Below are 13396 nucleotides of genomic sequence, written 5' to 3'. Positions count from 1 at the left end.
TTTTCATTTGTTATTTATCATTTCCTCCTCTTTTCCTTTCATTTATTTTCCCTCTCTTCCTCCACCGCCCTCAATATTTTTTCTTTTTTTTCTTTCCATTTTTCTCCCAGTCATTGTATGTGTGTCGGGGGGGAAATCAATTTTCAAAAATGAATGGGAGGAAGGAGGGGAGGGGGAAGGAAGGAGTCAAAAAGAAGAAAAAGGAAATACATCTCGCAGCTGAAGATCTCAAAGTGTTTAATGAATTAAGGCCTAGGCTTTCAACCATGAACTGAAGGAGACTAGGGCTCTATGCCCCGCAGCAAGATGGGTAAGTATGGTTATCCTTACAGGAAGGTGAAGTGACTTGCCCAAGGTCTCACAGAAAGTCAGTGGCAAGACTTCCTACTCATAGCTCTGTAATGTAATGAGACAGTGCTCCCTTTGACACCTGCCAGGTCTCTGTACGTGTCTCTCTCTGTCACGGTCTCACTTCCTCTAAATCCATCACTTCAATGGACTATTTCCTTTCTCTCCACAGGAGGCAATATCTCGCTGCCCAGAGGAGGAGCAATTGGCCCGAATTCAAAATGTCATCCAGGAACTTCCACCATCACATTACAGGTAAGAACTCAGCCGTTGAGGCTGTGGGGATCCATATGGTGTCTCTTAGCTGTGGGAAGGTTTCTCTGAAACAGCTTCAGCTTCAGGGAGGAGCTGAGAGGTGGGTTCATTCATTGCCACCATATTCAAGAGCAATTCACCTGTCCTCTAAATAAAATTAAACAGATCATTGCATTATGTGTCTGAAAGAGCAACCAGCCCTTTCTAGCTTCCGTCAGCCCGACTCTCTCTCCCAGCTGCCATAACGTACTTGGCCAGTTGCGCAGTGCTGTCCAAGTGGGAGTAGGCAATTAAGCACATGTATTTAAGCGTACAATGTGATTTGAATTTCCACAGCCACCATATGCATCAGTAGCCCCCTTCTTCCTGCTTCCTACTGTCCCTCTTCCTCAAATTCATTTGGGTTGTGCCACATGAAGCCATCTGCAATAACAACATCCACGGTGTTCTGCGCCTCTGCTCATAAACTCTGACATCACAAATCGTTGCTCTGGCTTTGAGCCATGGTGCCCATTTTGCCAGTCTCACATATACAGACCCCACAGTCACTGGGGAAGACTGAAACCAGTACCATCAGCACCAAAACACAGGCCTCTACCTCTTGAGCTAAAGGAGAATTCTGTTAGCAGATCTTATATGGCAGACTGCTGTAATCTCAGGGGCTAGCAACTAATGGGAGACTTGATCACATGTGCAGGAGCTGAAGACTTTTTCTTTATCCAAACCAAATGCTTGCAGGACTCTGGAATACCTGATCAAGCATCTGACTCACCTGGCCTCCTTCAGCAACATGACCAACATGCACACCAGGAACTTGGCCCTAGTGTGGGCACCTAATCTCCTCAGGTACAGTAAGGACTTCATTTCACTTCACTCTTAGGGCAGTGCCGCTGAGCTACTGCTGGATCATCTAAGAGTCAAACTGACCAGACAGTAAACAGAGACTGACCAGTCAGTCACAGACCAAGCCACTGAGAAAAATGCAAAGAAATAAACAGCATAAATAATAGTGCAAAGTAAATATGATTTAAAAAATTCTCCCAAATTGAATAACCTGAGGTTTTACTAATAATATCCAGGAAAGGAAATCTATGGATTTTTAAAAACTATATTCTTTTTGACAGTGTCAATTTAAAAATGAGGAGTTTGCTCATCATTATGGGATTGATGCAACTTGTTTTCAAAATATGGGTGATTGAGTTTGATAAGACAGAGCAATGAGTGACTAGGGAAGGGGAGATAGTGGTACATGTTATAGATGACTTGAATCCAAATCCATTTTGGTCATAAGTGAAATGAGTTTGAAGATCTTAAGATAGTTGCTAGTGGACATTTGCTGGTATCACTAGATTACCAAGCAGTTTTTCATAATTTACCATGCCTGAAAATCAATGCCGAGAGCCAATCCTGTGATTGGATCAAATGTTGAAATTATTGAGCATTGCAAAGTGGATGTTTACTACTCAGACATTTCCATTCCAGCTTCTGTCCTTCTTGTCAAATGACCTGAAGTCTGTTTCCTTTGTAATGCAAGTCCCAGGGAGGACAAGAAAGAGGCAGGCAATGCAACTGCAGTCTCCTTACATGGTTATCCCATTGGCAATGTCCCAAACCGTTATCTAACAAACCACTCATTAACTTTACAAAGGATCCATTGCCCAGAGATAATTTCTTCAGTAACACTTTGGCGTGTCAAGATAAGGAAGGTTTTTCTGCTGAGAGAGTGAGAATGCAAGAGTGCTGGGTGGAGTGAAGGAAGGGACAGGGACATAAAAGTCAGTCATAAAAAATAGCAGGAAAAAGAAGAACCCAAGACATGGAATTCAAATCTGCTCTTCCCTCACATTTGATTGGGTTCAGTTCTGGTGGTATGGCTTCAAATCCACCTTACAGAGATAAGCTCAAACCACAAAGTTTGGTGCTGGGCCCAGTGTTCTGGTTTAGTCTCTAAAAGGGATAGAGTAAGAGGACTGAGAGAAGGTGAGAAAGGAAAAATAGAATGGTGGAAATAGGAAAAAGAAAACTTCTGATGAATAAAATTAGTTAAAATGCAAAGGGGACAGGAAATGGAGAAAGCAACACAAAAGGAAAAAGGAGAGATGAGAAAGGAAATGGGGAAAGAATAAAGAAAGAATGGAAAGGTAAAGAGAGAATAAAGGACTGGAAGAGTAAAAAGAACAAGCCTCAGACAACAGTGGGTAAAAAATTCCTATTCCAGGACATTCCTGCTGTATCAGGGAAAGGTTCCATCCATGACCTACTGGGGAAGGTCAAAGCAATTCTCTCCCTCACATACTGTATCTTAGGATGCAGGGGTTTTATTGTATTTATGGCTGCTCCCCCTGTGGTTCAGGTCGAAGGAGATTGAGGCTGTTGGCTGCAATGGGGATGCAGCTTTCCTGGAGGTGCGAGTCCAGCAGTTGGTGATTGAGTTTATCTTGAATCATGTGGATCAGATCTTCAGCAACAACATAACAACCAGCTCCATGGAGAATGATGGTAACTATCTCCCCTGCCACATACGCTAACTGCTGGCTGCTCTAACCCTAGCCCCATCCCCTCCCACCAACACCCCAATTCAACCCCGTCTTTTCTCATAGACACTCCCAAACCTTCTCACTAGTACCCTAGCCCCTCACTGACTGTAACACTTCTCACCAACACTTCAAATCCTTCTCTTCAACATCCCCGATCATCCCTACCAAAATGCAAACCCACCCTAAACCTTCCCACCAATGCCTGAACCGACTAATCGTGACACTTTTCATCAATGCCCTTCTCACCAGCATGACAGTACTCCCAATCCCAACATTAACCTTTCCCATCAACCCTCATGGATCTACCCTTGATATCTCAACCCATCCTAACCTTTCCCACAGCCACCCCACTTAGCTCTTCTCACCAATGCCTAGAACCCTATATCTTCCCACCAACAGCCTGAACCCAGCCTAAAATCTTCTCCTTGCAATGTCAGGCCTTCTCCAATCATAGCTCTTCACACCCTTGTCCCCATCTCTGTTGGCAGCCTTCTCCTCCCTTTGCTTGTCATGTCTAATCCTAGCCCTTCCTGCCATCAAAAAACATGTCCAAAACTACATTGTGTGCTTTGCATGGCATTCGGATCATATGTCTAAGGATTTGCTGCTTTATAACTGGGGGCATTATTTCATAAACTGAGAATTTGTCCTGGACTTCAGCAGAATTGGGAAATACTGTTCTTGTTACTCAGATAGAGGCTTGTAGAGAAAGTGCTTTTAATGGGGGCTCTTGGTCCTGATTAGCCTCACATAACCTCAAAAATGTGCACCCCTATAAGTTTGTAATTCTTTTCACCTTTTATTTGAGCTTTAGGGGAATTTTTAGCACTTAAGGAAGTGAGGGACTTACCATGTTGCCTAAAGACACAATGTGGGCAGTGGCTATGCAACCTCCCCACACCTAGCTCCGTCACTACCCTTAAAGTCCTCTGCTGGAAATCACCTGCTCAAAGCTCCAGCCCTGACCTGCAGACACCGCTGTTCTTCCAGTGCTAATGCAATGCCTATGGACTTCTGTTCTCCCATGGCAGAGGTTGGAGGCCGCAGGGTGAAGAATTCTGCCCTAGGATTAGTTCAAACTGGCACAAATTTCATGATGGAGTAGTGACTCACCAACATAAAGGGTTGGTGATGCGTTGCAGAGCCTTTGATCTCCAGGTCACCTCTTCAAATCTGGCCTGTTTTGGTAGTGACTGAACATTGTTGCCTGCTAACAGCTGTGTGGAGTCCTGTGAGGAATACACGGACGGTCTTAGTCCAGTTCTTAGTGGGGAAGTTCCCATATTACAGAACCCACCAGCACTGGCCCTCATTGATTCCCTTGTTCAGCAGAAAGGCTAAAATTGATTAGACTGTAGAGGCTGAGCTCCCCTCCCACACTTAGAGGAGGTTGGCCCATTGGTGACGCAGTGTGGGGGAAGCTAGTCTTGCTATTGCCCACACAAACAGGGGCCTTCACTCTCCCTGATTGTCCTTTTGCCAGAACTAAAATTAATTATGAAGGAAAAAGTAATATCACTGTTCAAAACAACCCCCCAAACAAACAGGGAGAAAGATTACAGAGAAGAGACAAGGGCCAGCCACAAAGTTGGGATCTGGATCTGAACTTCCCCAAAGTTCAGGAGAATTGAGATCCAGGTGTTTTGGAGGGACACACATCTTTCATACTCGGGCTTCAGCAGCAGCCAGTAGAGCGCAATACAGAGTGTGGCTAGTGAGCAGAGCCTTGCACTGCAATCTGATGAAGAAGATTGCTGTGGAGACAGAGGACACATTGGACAGGCACATCTCTATGCAAGTGCTTTTCCCCCTGCAAGAGGTGATCCTGTGGAGGAAACATATGAGAATCCTTCTTAGGTCCCTCCTTCAGGGCTGGAATCTTCTTTTTTCCTTTTCAGAGAATATGCCTATTGTGAAGAGTCTGACCCTGCCCTCTGTCTCCCTGCCTATGAAACTGGTGAGCCTGGAAGAAGCTCAGGCACGGAGTCTGTCAGCCTCCCACCCTGCCCGGAAAGAGAGGAGAGAGAACAGCTTGCCTGAAATTGTCCCAGTCACCGGATCCCTCTTCCACACTGTCGTTGACCTACCCGACAGCAAGTACGTGCCCAGAGAAAGCTGAAATACAAACCGATGAAAGCATACCTCCCCACGGTCATGAGTTTGGCAGGACTATCCCGCTTTGATTCCCAAAAACCTCCTGTGCTGACTGAAGTAGAACATTGCCTAGGTCTCTGTGTTCTCATGCGTCCACCATTCCTCAGCACAGAACCAGGCAGGCCCATCTTGTAAGGCAGCTGCCTTGACTTCCCTGAATCTGCCCAACCTGGTTGAATGTCAAACAGATCTTGAAATCATTTGTTGTAAGAGCTCCTCCTGCTGGTGGCTGGTTTGAACTGCAGCATGAGGTGTCCATCTGCCTAATTCAGTAGTTTTCAACCTGTGGTCTGCGGACTAAGATTTCCAACAGGTTCCACAACTCCATTCGAAATTTTTTAGCAGCCCGCAAATGGAAAAAAGATTTAAAACCACTAGCTTAGTTGTAAAAAGAAAAGGAGTACTTGTGGCACCTTAGAGACTAACAAATTTATTTGAGCATAAGCTTTCGTGAGCTACAGCTTACTTCATTAATTGCAAATTAATTCTAATTCTGATTCATTAATTGGAATTAATTTGCAAACTGGATACAATTAACTTAGGCTTGAATAAAGACTGGGAGTGGATGGGTCATTACACAAAGTAAAACTATTTCCCCATGATTATTCCCCCCCTGCCCCCTCGCCCTCCCACTGTTCCTCAGAAGTTCTTGTCAACTGCTGGAAATGGCCCACCTTGATTATCACTACAAAAGGTTTCTCCCACCCCCTAGTCTCCTGCTGGTAATATCTCACCTTACCTGATCACTCTCTTTACAGTGTGTATGGTAACACCCACTGTTTCATGTTCTCTGTGTATATAAATCTCCCCACTGTATTTTCCACTGAATGCATCCAATGAAGTGAGCTATAGTTCACGAAAGCTTATGCTCAAATGAATTTGTTAGTCTCTAAGGTGCCACAAGTACTCCTTTTCCTTTTGCAGATATAGACTAACACGGCTGCTATTCTGAAACCTAGCTTAGTTGTATAATTCACTGTGTCCCTTCATGCAAAGAGAAGAACCACTAGGACAAATATCACTCCTGCTGTATCACTAAGAGTACATCTACACTGCACACTCCTCATGGCAGCGTGCAGACTACATGCCCTGCACGCCCCGCTAGTATGGGTATAAATAGCAGTGTAGATGGTGAGACAGGAAAAGACTCTGAAGGGAGAAGAGAGCGTGGAGCTGCTGGAGCCTTTCCCCATTGCCTCTTCCGTGTCAGAGCCTTTCATTGATGTGTGTAGCTACATACCACAGTGTGGACACAGCCTTCCTCTCACTGCCATGTGTATCTACACCTACCCTGTGAACCAGCGCTGTCAGTAGTGGAGGTATAGCTGAAAAGATATTGACAAGAGGGCGCAAGTTCCGAGAAGAAAAGTGTGAAATCAGACGACCTTGCTGCAGTTGTCAGGTAGCTATATATGTAGATAGATACATAGTATTATCTATCTAATCCTAATCTAATCTAATTTAAGTAAAATATGGGCACTGAATTGCCCTGGCTCAGATATAATAACCTCTACAGCTGGAGACTTACTAGTGACCCATAAGGAACCTTAGCAGTGATGTACCTACATACTTCATATAGTAACAGCAAAGGACTACCCAACAAAGGGAAGAGGTACAGAAGTAGCCCACTCCCCGAATAGGATACCTCAACCCCTCCTGCCCTCCCCCCCGAGTGTCCTTTTCCTCACACTTTCAGGAGAATGGGCCTACCTCTAAATCCCTGGTCCCTCTGTAACAAAATGAGAGGGGACTCTGTACCTCTAACATCCTCTTCTCTGTACCAAACTGATAGGAAGGGTTGTTAAGGGCAAGGCAGAGATGCAGGGAGCCTGTGTCCGAAAGCAGGAGCTGCAGAGAAGGTTCTTGCACCAAGATTGGTGAGAGTGTGGGAAGAGAGAAGACTAGTATGATGCTAGATGAACAGAGGGACTGAGGCAGAGAGGTGAAGACAAAGATCCACACAATATTATATACAAAGGAGAATATGCATGAGATGTGGTGCTTCTGCAGTTTTACACCGAGCTTTTCAAAGGGACCCAAGGGAGTTAGCACCTAGCTCCCATTGAAAGTCACTCGGATTTGTGGGCCTAAACCCCTGGGACTCTTTAAAAACCTCTCCCTTAAGGTTATTCTAATGTTTGCCTTGCAAACCCCAGTATAAAAAAGAGAGAGAGAATAAAAAGAGCAGAGGCTGAGGGGGATGGGGGAGACAGGTTTCTGTGACACACCAGGACTAGTGTTCAGTCCTAGGTACCTGGCACTAATCTCCTGGGCATTTTCTCTTCCAGGAGAAAATTATCCACCAAATCCAAGAAATGGAAGTCAATATTTAACCTGGGCCGGTCTGGATCAGATTCAAAATCAAAACTGAGTCGAAATGGGAGTGTGTTTGTGAGAGGGCAGAAACTTTCTGGTAAGAACCAGCTTGTCAGTTAATTTCCTCTCTCGGCCAGCTTCCCCTAATCACTCCTCTCTGGTATGGCAATGGTACAATAGATAGCCTGTTGATGTTAGTGCTGCAAGAATTCAGATCTGGGGTAAAAATCAGATTAGGCTTCTAAAGTTGGGAGGCGGGAGGAGTCACATAGTTGGCTCCTTCCATCGTGGGCCTTTTGCTTGAGTATGGAAATGAGAGGCAGTCAGAACATCCATTGTAATGCTGGGGTGAATGTGCTTCGTTGCCCAGCACCCTACCCTGGGCCTAGGAGGCACTAAGCCCCAGTTCTGCAAAGCTTTTTAGGCTTAAGAGCCTAAATACCAAGGAGGATTTGGGCCTTAAGTGTTGTATTTGATGGATTGGCTAACCCTGAGTGGATATAGGGGAAGCTGCACTCCTGGAAGTATTATGTCTCATAGGAAATGGCGCATGGCCAGGTTAACGCATCCTATGTGGTACTGAGTGAGAGACTGTTCTATGCCTCCAGGGCATTAAAGACCCAAAGTGGCTTTGTGTAAACTGGCATCCTGAGTTCCCATGTTTATTGTCTCGTGGTATTTGGATAAATAAGATCACATTTTCAGAGTTTACAGGCGAAAAGATGTTTTTCCTAATGGCCAGCATCCCAAACTCTAGATTCTCCTGCACTGAATACCAACTGAAATGTGTTAAATATTTTTGGATATTTTTCTACATTTTCAAATATATTGATTTCTATTACAACACAGAATACAAAGTATACAGTGCTCACTTATATTATTATTTTTTATTACAAAGTTTTGCACTGTAAAAATTATAAACAAAAGAAAGTGTTTTTCGATTCACCTCATACAAGTACTGTAGTGCAGTCTTTTTGTCATAAAAGTGTAACTTACAAATGTAGATTTTTTTGTTACATAACTGCATTCAAAAAACCAAAACAATGTAAAACTTTAGAGCCTACAAGTCCACTCAGTCCTACTTCTTGTTCAGCCAATCACTAAGACAAACAATTTTGTTTATATTTATGGGAGATAATGCTACCTACTTCTTATTTACAATGTCACCTGAAAGTGAGAACAGGCATTCACATGGCACTTTTGTAGCCAGCGTTGCAAGGTATTTATGTGCCAGATATGCTAAACATTCGTATGCCCCTTCGTGCTTTGACCACCATTCCAGAAGACATGCTTCCATGCTGATGATGCTCATTAAAAAAATAATGCATTAATTAAATTTGAGACTGAACTCCTTGGGGGAGAATTGTATGTCTCCTGCTCTGTTTCACCCATATTCTGCCATATATTTCATGTGATAGCAGTCTCGGATGATGACCCAGCACATGTTCATTTTAAAAATACTTTCACAGCAGATTTGACAAAACATAAAGAAGGTACCAATGTGAGATTTCTAAAAATAGCTACAGCACTCGACCCGAGGTTTAAGAATCTGAAGTGTGGTCTGAAATCTGAGAGGGACGATGTGGGAGCATGCTTTCCGAAGTCCTAACAGAGCAACACTCAGATGCAGAAACTACAGAACCCAGACCATCAAAAGAGAAAATCAACCTTCTTCCGGTGGCGTCTTGCTCAGATGATGAAAATGAACATGTGTCGTTCCACTCTGCTTTGGATTGTTATTGAGCAGAACCCATCATCAGCATGGACGCATGTCCTCTGGAATGGTGGTTGAAGCATGAAGGGACATATGAATCTTTAGCACATCTGGCACGTAAATATCTTGCGATGCCGGCTACAACAGTGCCATGTAAACATCTGTTCTCACTTTCAGGTGATGTTATAAACAAGACGTGGACAGCGTTATCTCCTGCAAATTGTAACCAAACTTGTTTGTCTGAGCGATTGGCTGAAGTAGGACTGAACGGACTTGTAGGCTCTAAAGTTTTAGATTGTTTTATTTTTAAATGCAGGTTTTTTTAGTGCATAATTCTACGCTTGTAAGTTCAACTTTCATGATAAAGAGATTGCACTACAGCACTTGTGTGAGGTGAATTGAAAAATACTATTTCTTTTGTTTTTTACAGTGCATATATTTGTAATCAAAAATAAATACAAAGTGAGCACTGTACACTTTTTTATTCTGTGTGGTAATTGAAATCAATATATTTGAAAATGTAGAAAACATCCAAAACTATTTAAATAAATGGTATTCTATTATGGTTTAACAGCACAATTAATTGCGATTAATTTTTTTCATTGCTTGACAGCCCTAAAAAAAATAAATTTGGGGTTCTTTTAATTAGCTGTCTGGTGTTGGAGCCTTTAGGGTTCATGTGTTCAAGTTTTTCTCTGCAATCATGAAGGCCAGAAACTTACTTTTTCTTCTTTTCTTTTTTTTTTTTTTTTTAAAAAGATGGGATTGAGTCTCACATAATCTCATGAATACAGGAGCTGAGACTTTACAGAAAAAAACCTTAATACCACAAAAATATTGATAAATTCACTAGAGTTGGCAACACTGCAATATCACTTGTATGGTTGGTACTGTATAATAATTAGAGGTGAGGTTGGATCAAAATCCTGGAGCCAAATCCCCTTGAACTTTGGGAGAGTTCAGATCCTGATCCAAGCTTTGTGGCTCCAGCCCATCTCTGATAGTATACTTGCTCACCTGCAATCACACCCACCCTGTGTGATTTGCATATGCAGTGCGAGGTCACACAGGAAGCCTGTGGCTGTCTCTGATTTAACCACAAGACCATCCTACCTCTCTGATAAGGAATACTTTTAACATGCTACGATCCCAAACCAGTCATGGACCTGAGCTACAGCGCTCATTTCCAGGCCTGGCCTCTCCCAAAATGTAGGGGTGTGGGAGCCTGGGGTTCTTTCTGGGCCCAGATCTATACTAAACAGTGCACTGAGGGAGATCAGGCTGTTTTTTTGTTAATAATGGGACACTAAATGCCTTTTCACTGCATTAACCCACCCTCGGGTCATTGTATTGGCTTTAATTATGCTGTGCCCTCCAGTTGGTTGTAAACTGACAGGTCCCAGGATCTGATGTAGGTTTCTAAACTTATTTTTTCACAGAAAAAGCAACTATTCGACCAGCTAAAAGCATGGACTCGCTGTGCTCCCTGCCTGTAGAAGGTGAGATCCTGACAGCCTGTACTTAGGGCTGCCAAGCTGCGGGATGGGCCTGTGAGCTCTTAGCTCTCACAAGTGTGTGCATATGTGTTGGCAGGTGTTTTTGTTTCTATGCATGCTCACCCACCTGTGTCTGTGTTTACTTTTCTCTCTGTGTTGGATGTTCTTATGTTCTTCCATCAGATGTTTACACATGTCCATGCATTACCATACCTGTGTATATACACTGCTCTCCCCCTGTCAGTGTGCTTGTATGTTGGCATATGCATCCAGGCATGTATATATTTGCTTGTGTGAATATCTGTTACCAGTACAATGGGCTTCATTCAGCTCTGCATTATTCCAGTGAGCACAAGGTCCCTATTTGTGGGAAGGCTGCCTGGAAAGAGGACGAGGCAGTGCCTGGCGCCTGCAACCAGCCAGCAAGGCCCAGACACGGTTGATTGGCAAGGGCACACGACGATGCCCAGAACCAGTAAGGATCCTGCACAGTTTCCAGTGGAGAGGATCCTGTCTAGCTCCAGCTACCTGTGAGAGCTGCCAACTATGGGTAGAGTCCCTGGGGGAGGAGCCTGAGGGATGTAGGTTCTGTCTCCTGCCCTGTACCGGAGACTCTGCAGGGCTGGGGCTGTTCACTGGGGCTTGCCCTGTCTCCTGGGTGTATGGAAGAAGGCTTTCCGCTGTCACTGCTCCCTTTGCCAATTCTCCATTTGTCTCCTCTCCCCAGGGGAGGATGAGAAAGGCCGGTTCAAATGCACAGTCACTGCTGGAGGGTTTTTCATCCCGGTGATGAAAACGCGGACAGGAGGCGCAAGCAGCTCGGGTGACCTCAGCAAGGAGAGTGAGTGGGACCATGAGGGGGCCCCAGCGGGGGCCGAAGGAGGCTCAGAGCTCAGCGGGGATAAAGCTGGCCCCAGGGCCCCCCAAGCGAGGCCACCCCCAGAGCAGTTGAAGGTGTTCCGGGCCATGGAGGATGCTGAAAGCGAGCAGACCTCCCCAAAGACGTGCCGCATGTTCTACACCTCCGACACAGCCTCTAAGTCAGGCTTCCCCAGCAGCCTCTTCCCTCTGGAAGCCTCCCCCCGGCACCAGCGGAAAGCCCTGAACATCTCAGAGCCTTTCGCCGTTTCCGTGCCCCTTCGGGTGTCCGCAGTCATCAGCACCAACAGCACCCCATGCCGCGTGCCTGCCAAGGACAAGCCTACCCTCTCCAGCCTGGAGGAATCATCTGCTCTGGGGCCAGGCAGCGCCGCTCCCACAGAGCCAGAAGCGAATGGCCAGCCCAGGACTGAGCAGGCCACAGACAGGGAGGAGAAGCAGCCCAGGGCTGAGTCTGCATCAGGTAAAACTAGTAGAGGTGAGCAGTGTACAGCCCCAGCAATGAGCTATGCAGGGCTAAAGCAGGGCTGAGGAATTGCCCCTGGTAGGGTCCCCGGTCCAGTGAGGCTATTCCATCCAGTGTAAGGCAGTGGAGAGACTAGGGGCTCCCAGTGGCACACCTGGGGCAGGGAGAAGCTCAGTGGTCCCCAGTGGAGGCTTGGGGGGGAGGGTGGGCATTCAGGGGACAAGCGCTAGGTGGGTGTAGAGAAGTAAGGTCGTTCCATGGGGGCATGAGAATGGGGGATTTAAGCCATGTAAACTTCGTGACAGCAGTGCCCCTGTCCATGACGGCAGGGACTCTAAGCAGTGTAGTGAAGGATTTTGGGTTTTATCAGTCAGGATGAGTTGAACCTACACAGGTCCTTTATCTCAATGCCCTGGGCCAGCTGCAGGCCCTGTGTTGTGAGTGGTTTATATTGCTGATCCGTGTTTCTAATCCAGGTTCTACCACCGAGGAACTGATGGCAGCCAAGGAGCCTGAGTCCTCGGAAACCTCAAAGCCAACCACAGAAAACCAGGAGCTGCTAGGCAGTGGCAGCAGCACCAGTGGCAGACAAGCCCCAGAGCAGAGCCCTGGCTTGAAACAGACACCAGCACCCGAGGGCCCGGCAGGCCTGCACTGGGCGGGTGAGATCGAGCAAGGCCAGCTCAGGATGCAGGAAAACCCTTCAGAGAGAGGCAGCCGGCAGGAGGAGACACCAAGGGTTAAAGCGGAGGAGGCCTTGTTCCCGAGAGAGCTGGTAAGGAGGGAGCCTGGAAAGGAAGGACGATCCATTGTCTCAAAGGCCCCGAGGGAGGTGGAAGTATCCCCCATCTTGCTGGGGACGGCTATGGGGCACTGGGGAACTGTTGCATGTGTGTCTGCATTCGAGCAACCTCAAGCTGTGATCTTGACATGTAATGTAGGCTAAGCAGGGGTTAGGCTTGGCCAGGTGTTGACTGACCTTCTTTATTCAGTAGACAGCTGTCATGTCCTCTCTCACTCCCCTCTTCTGTTAGCTATACCCTGCTGTCGGTACTGTCTCTGGAAGCCTCTCCATATGTCTAATCGTTCTGACCTTCCATCTCTGACCCTCCTCCCCCTATTTCTGCCAGGTTCTTTGTCAGGACTGTGATTTTCTTAGTCTGATTTTTATATTCCATTCCTGATCACCCAAACATTTTGTAGGCTCACTGCTGCACGCTGAGCAGAGTTT

At 45.8% G+C, this 13396-nt stretch overlaps 1 protein-coding gene across 2 annotated transcripts in view; it reads left to right on the top strand.

Moving 5' to 3' along the window:
• ARHGAP31 (Rho GTPase activating protein 31) overlaps window positions 1-13396 on the top strand; it is an 88906-nt gene that overhangs the window by 72089 nt on the left and 3421 nt on the right. The window contains exons 4-11 of one of the 2 annotated variants that reach the window (XM_038414692.2): window positions 521-603; window positions 1342-1449; window positions 2957-3102; window positions 5039-5237; window positions 7583-7707; window positions 10764-10823; window positions 11548-12162; window positions 12642-12940. In XM_038414692.2, the coding sequence (XP_038270620.1) occupies window positions 521-603; window positions 1342-1449; window positions 2957-3102; window positions 5039-5237; window positions 7583-7707; window positions 10764-10823; window positions 11548-12162; window positions 12642-12940 (1635 nt within the window). Of the gene's footprint in view, window positions 1-520; window positions 604-1341; window positions 1450-2956; window positions 3103-5038; window positions 5238-7582; window positions 7708-10763; window positions 10824-11547; window positions 12178-12641; window positions 12941-13396 lie in introns of both variants that reach the window. The other variant, XM_038413856.2, reaches the window with a different exon arrangement.

Source organism: Dermochelys coriacea, chromosome 1 (assembly GCF_009764565.3).
Source record: "Dermochelys coriacea isolate rDerCor1 chromosome 1, rDerCor1.pri.v4, whole genome shotgun sequence".
Classification (NCBI taxonomy): Eukaryota; Metazoa; Chordata; order Testudines; family Dermochelyidae; genus Dermochelys; species Dermochelys coriacea.
The sequence above is the reverse complement of the archived record's forward strand: the minus strand, read 5'-3'. Positions and strand labels throughout refer to the sequence as shown.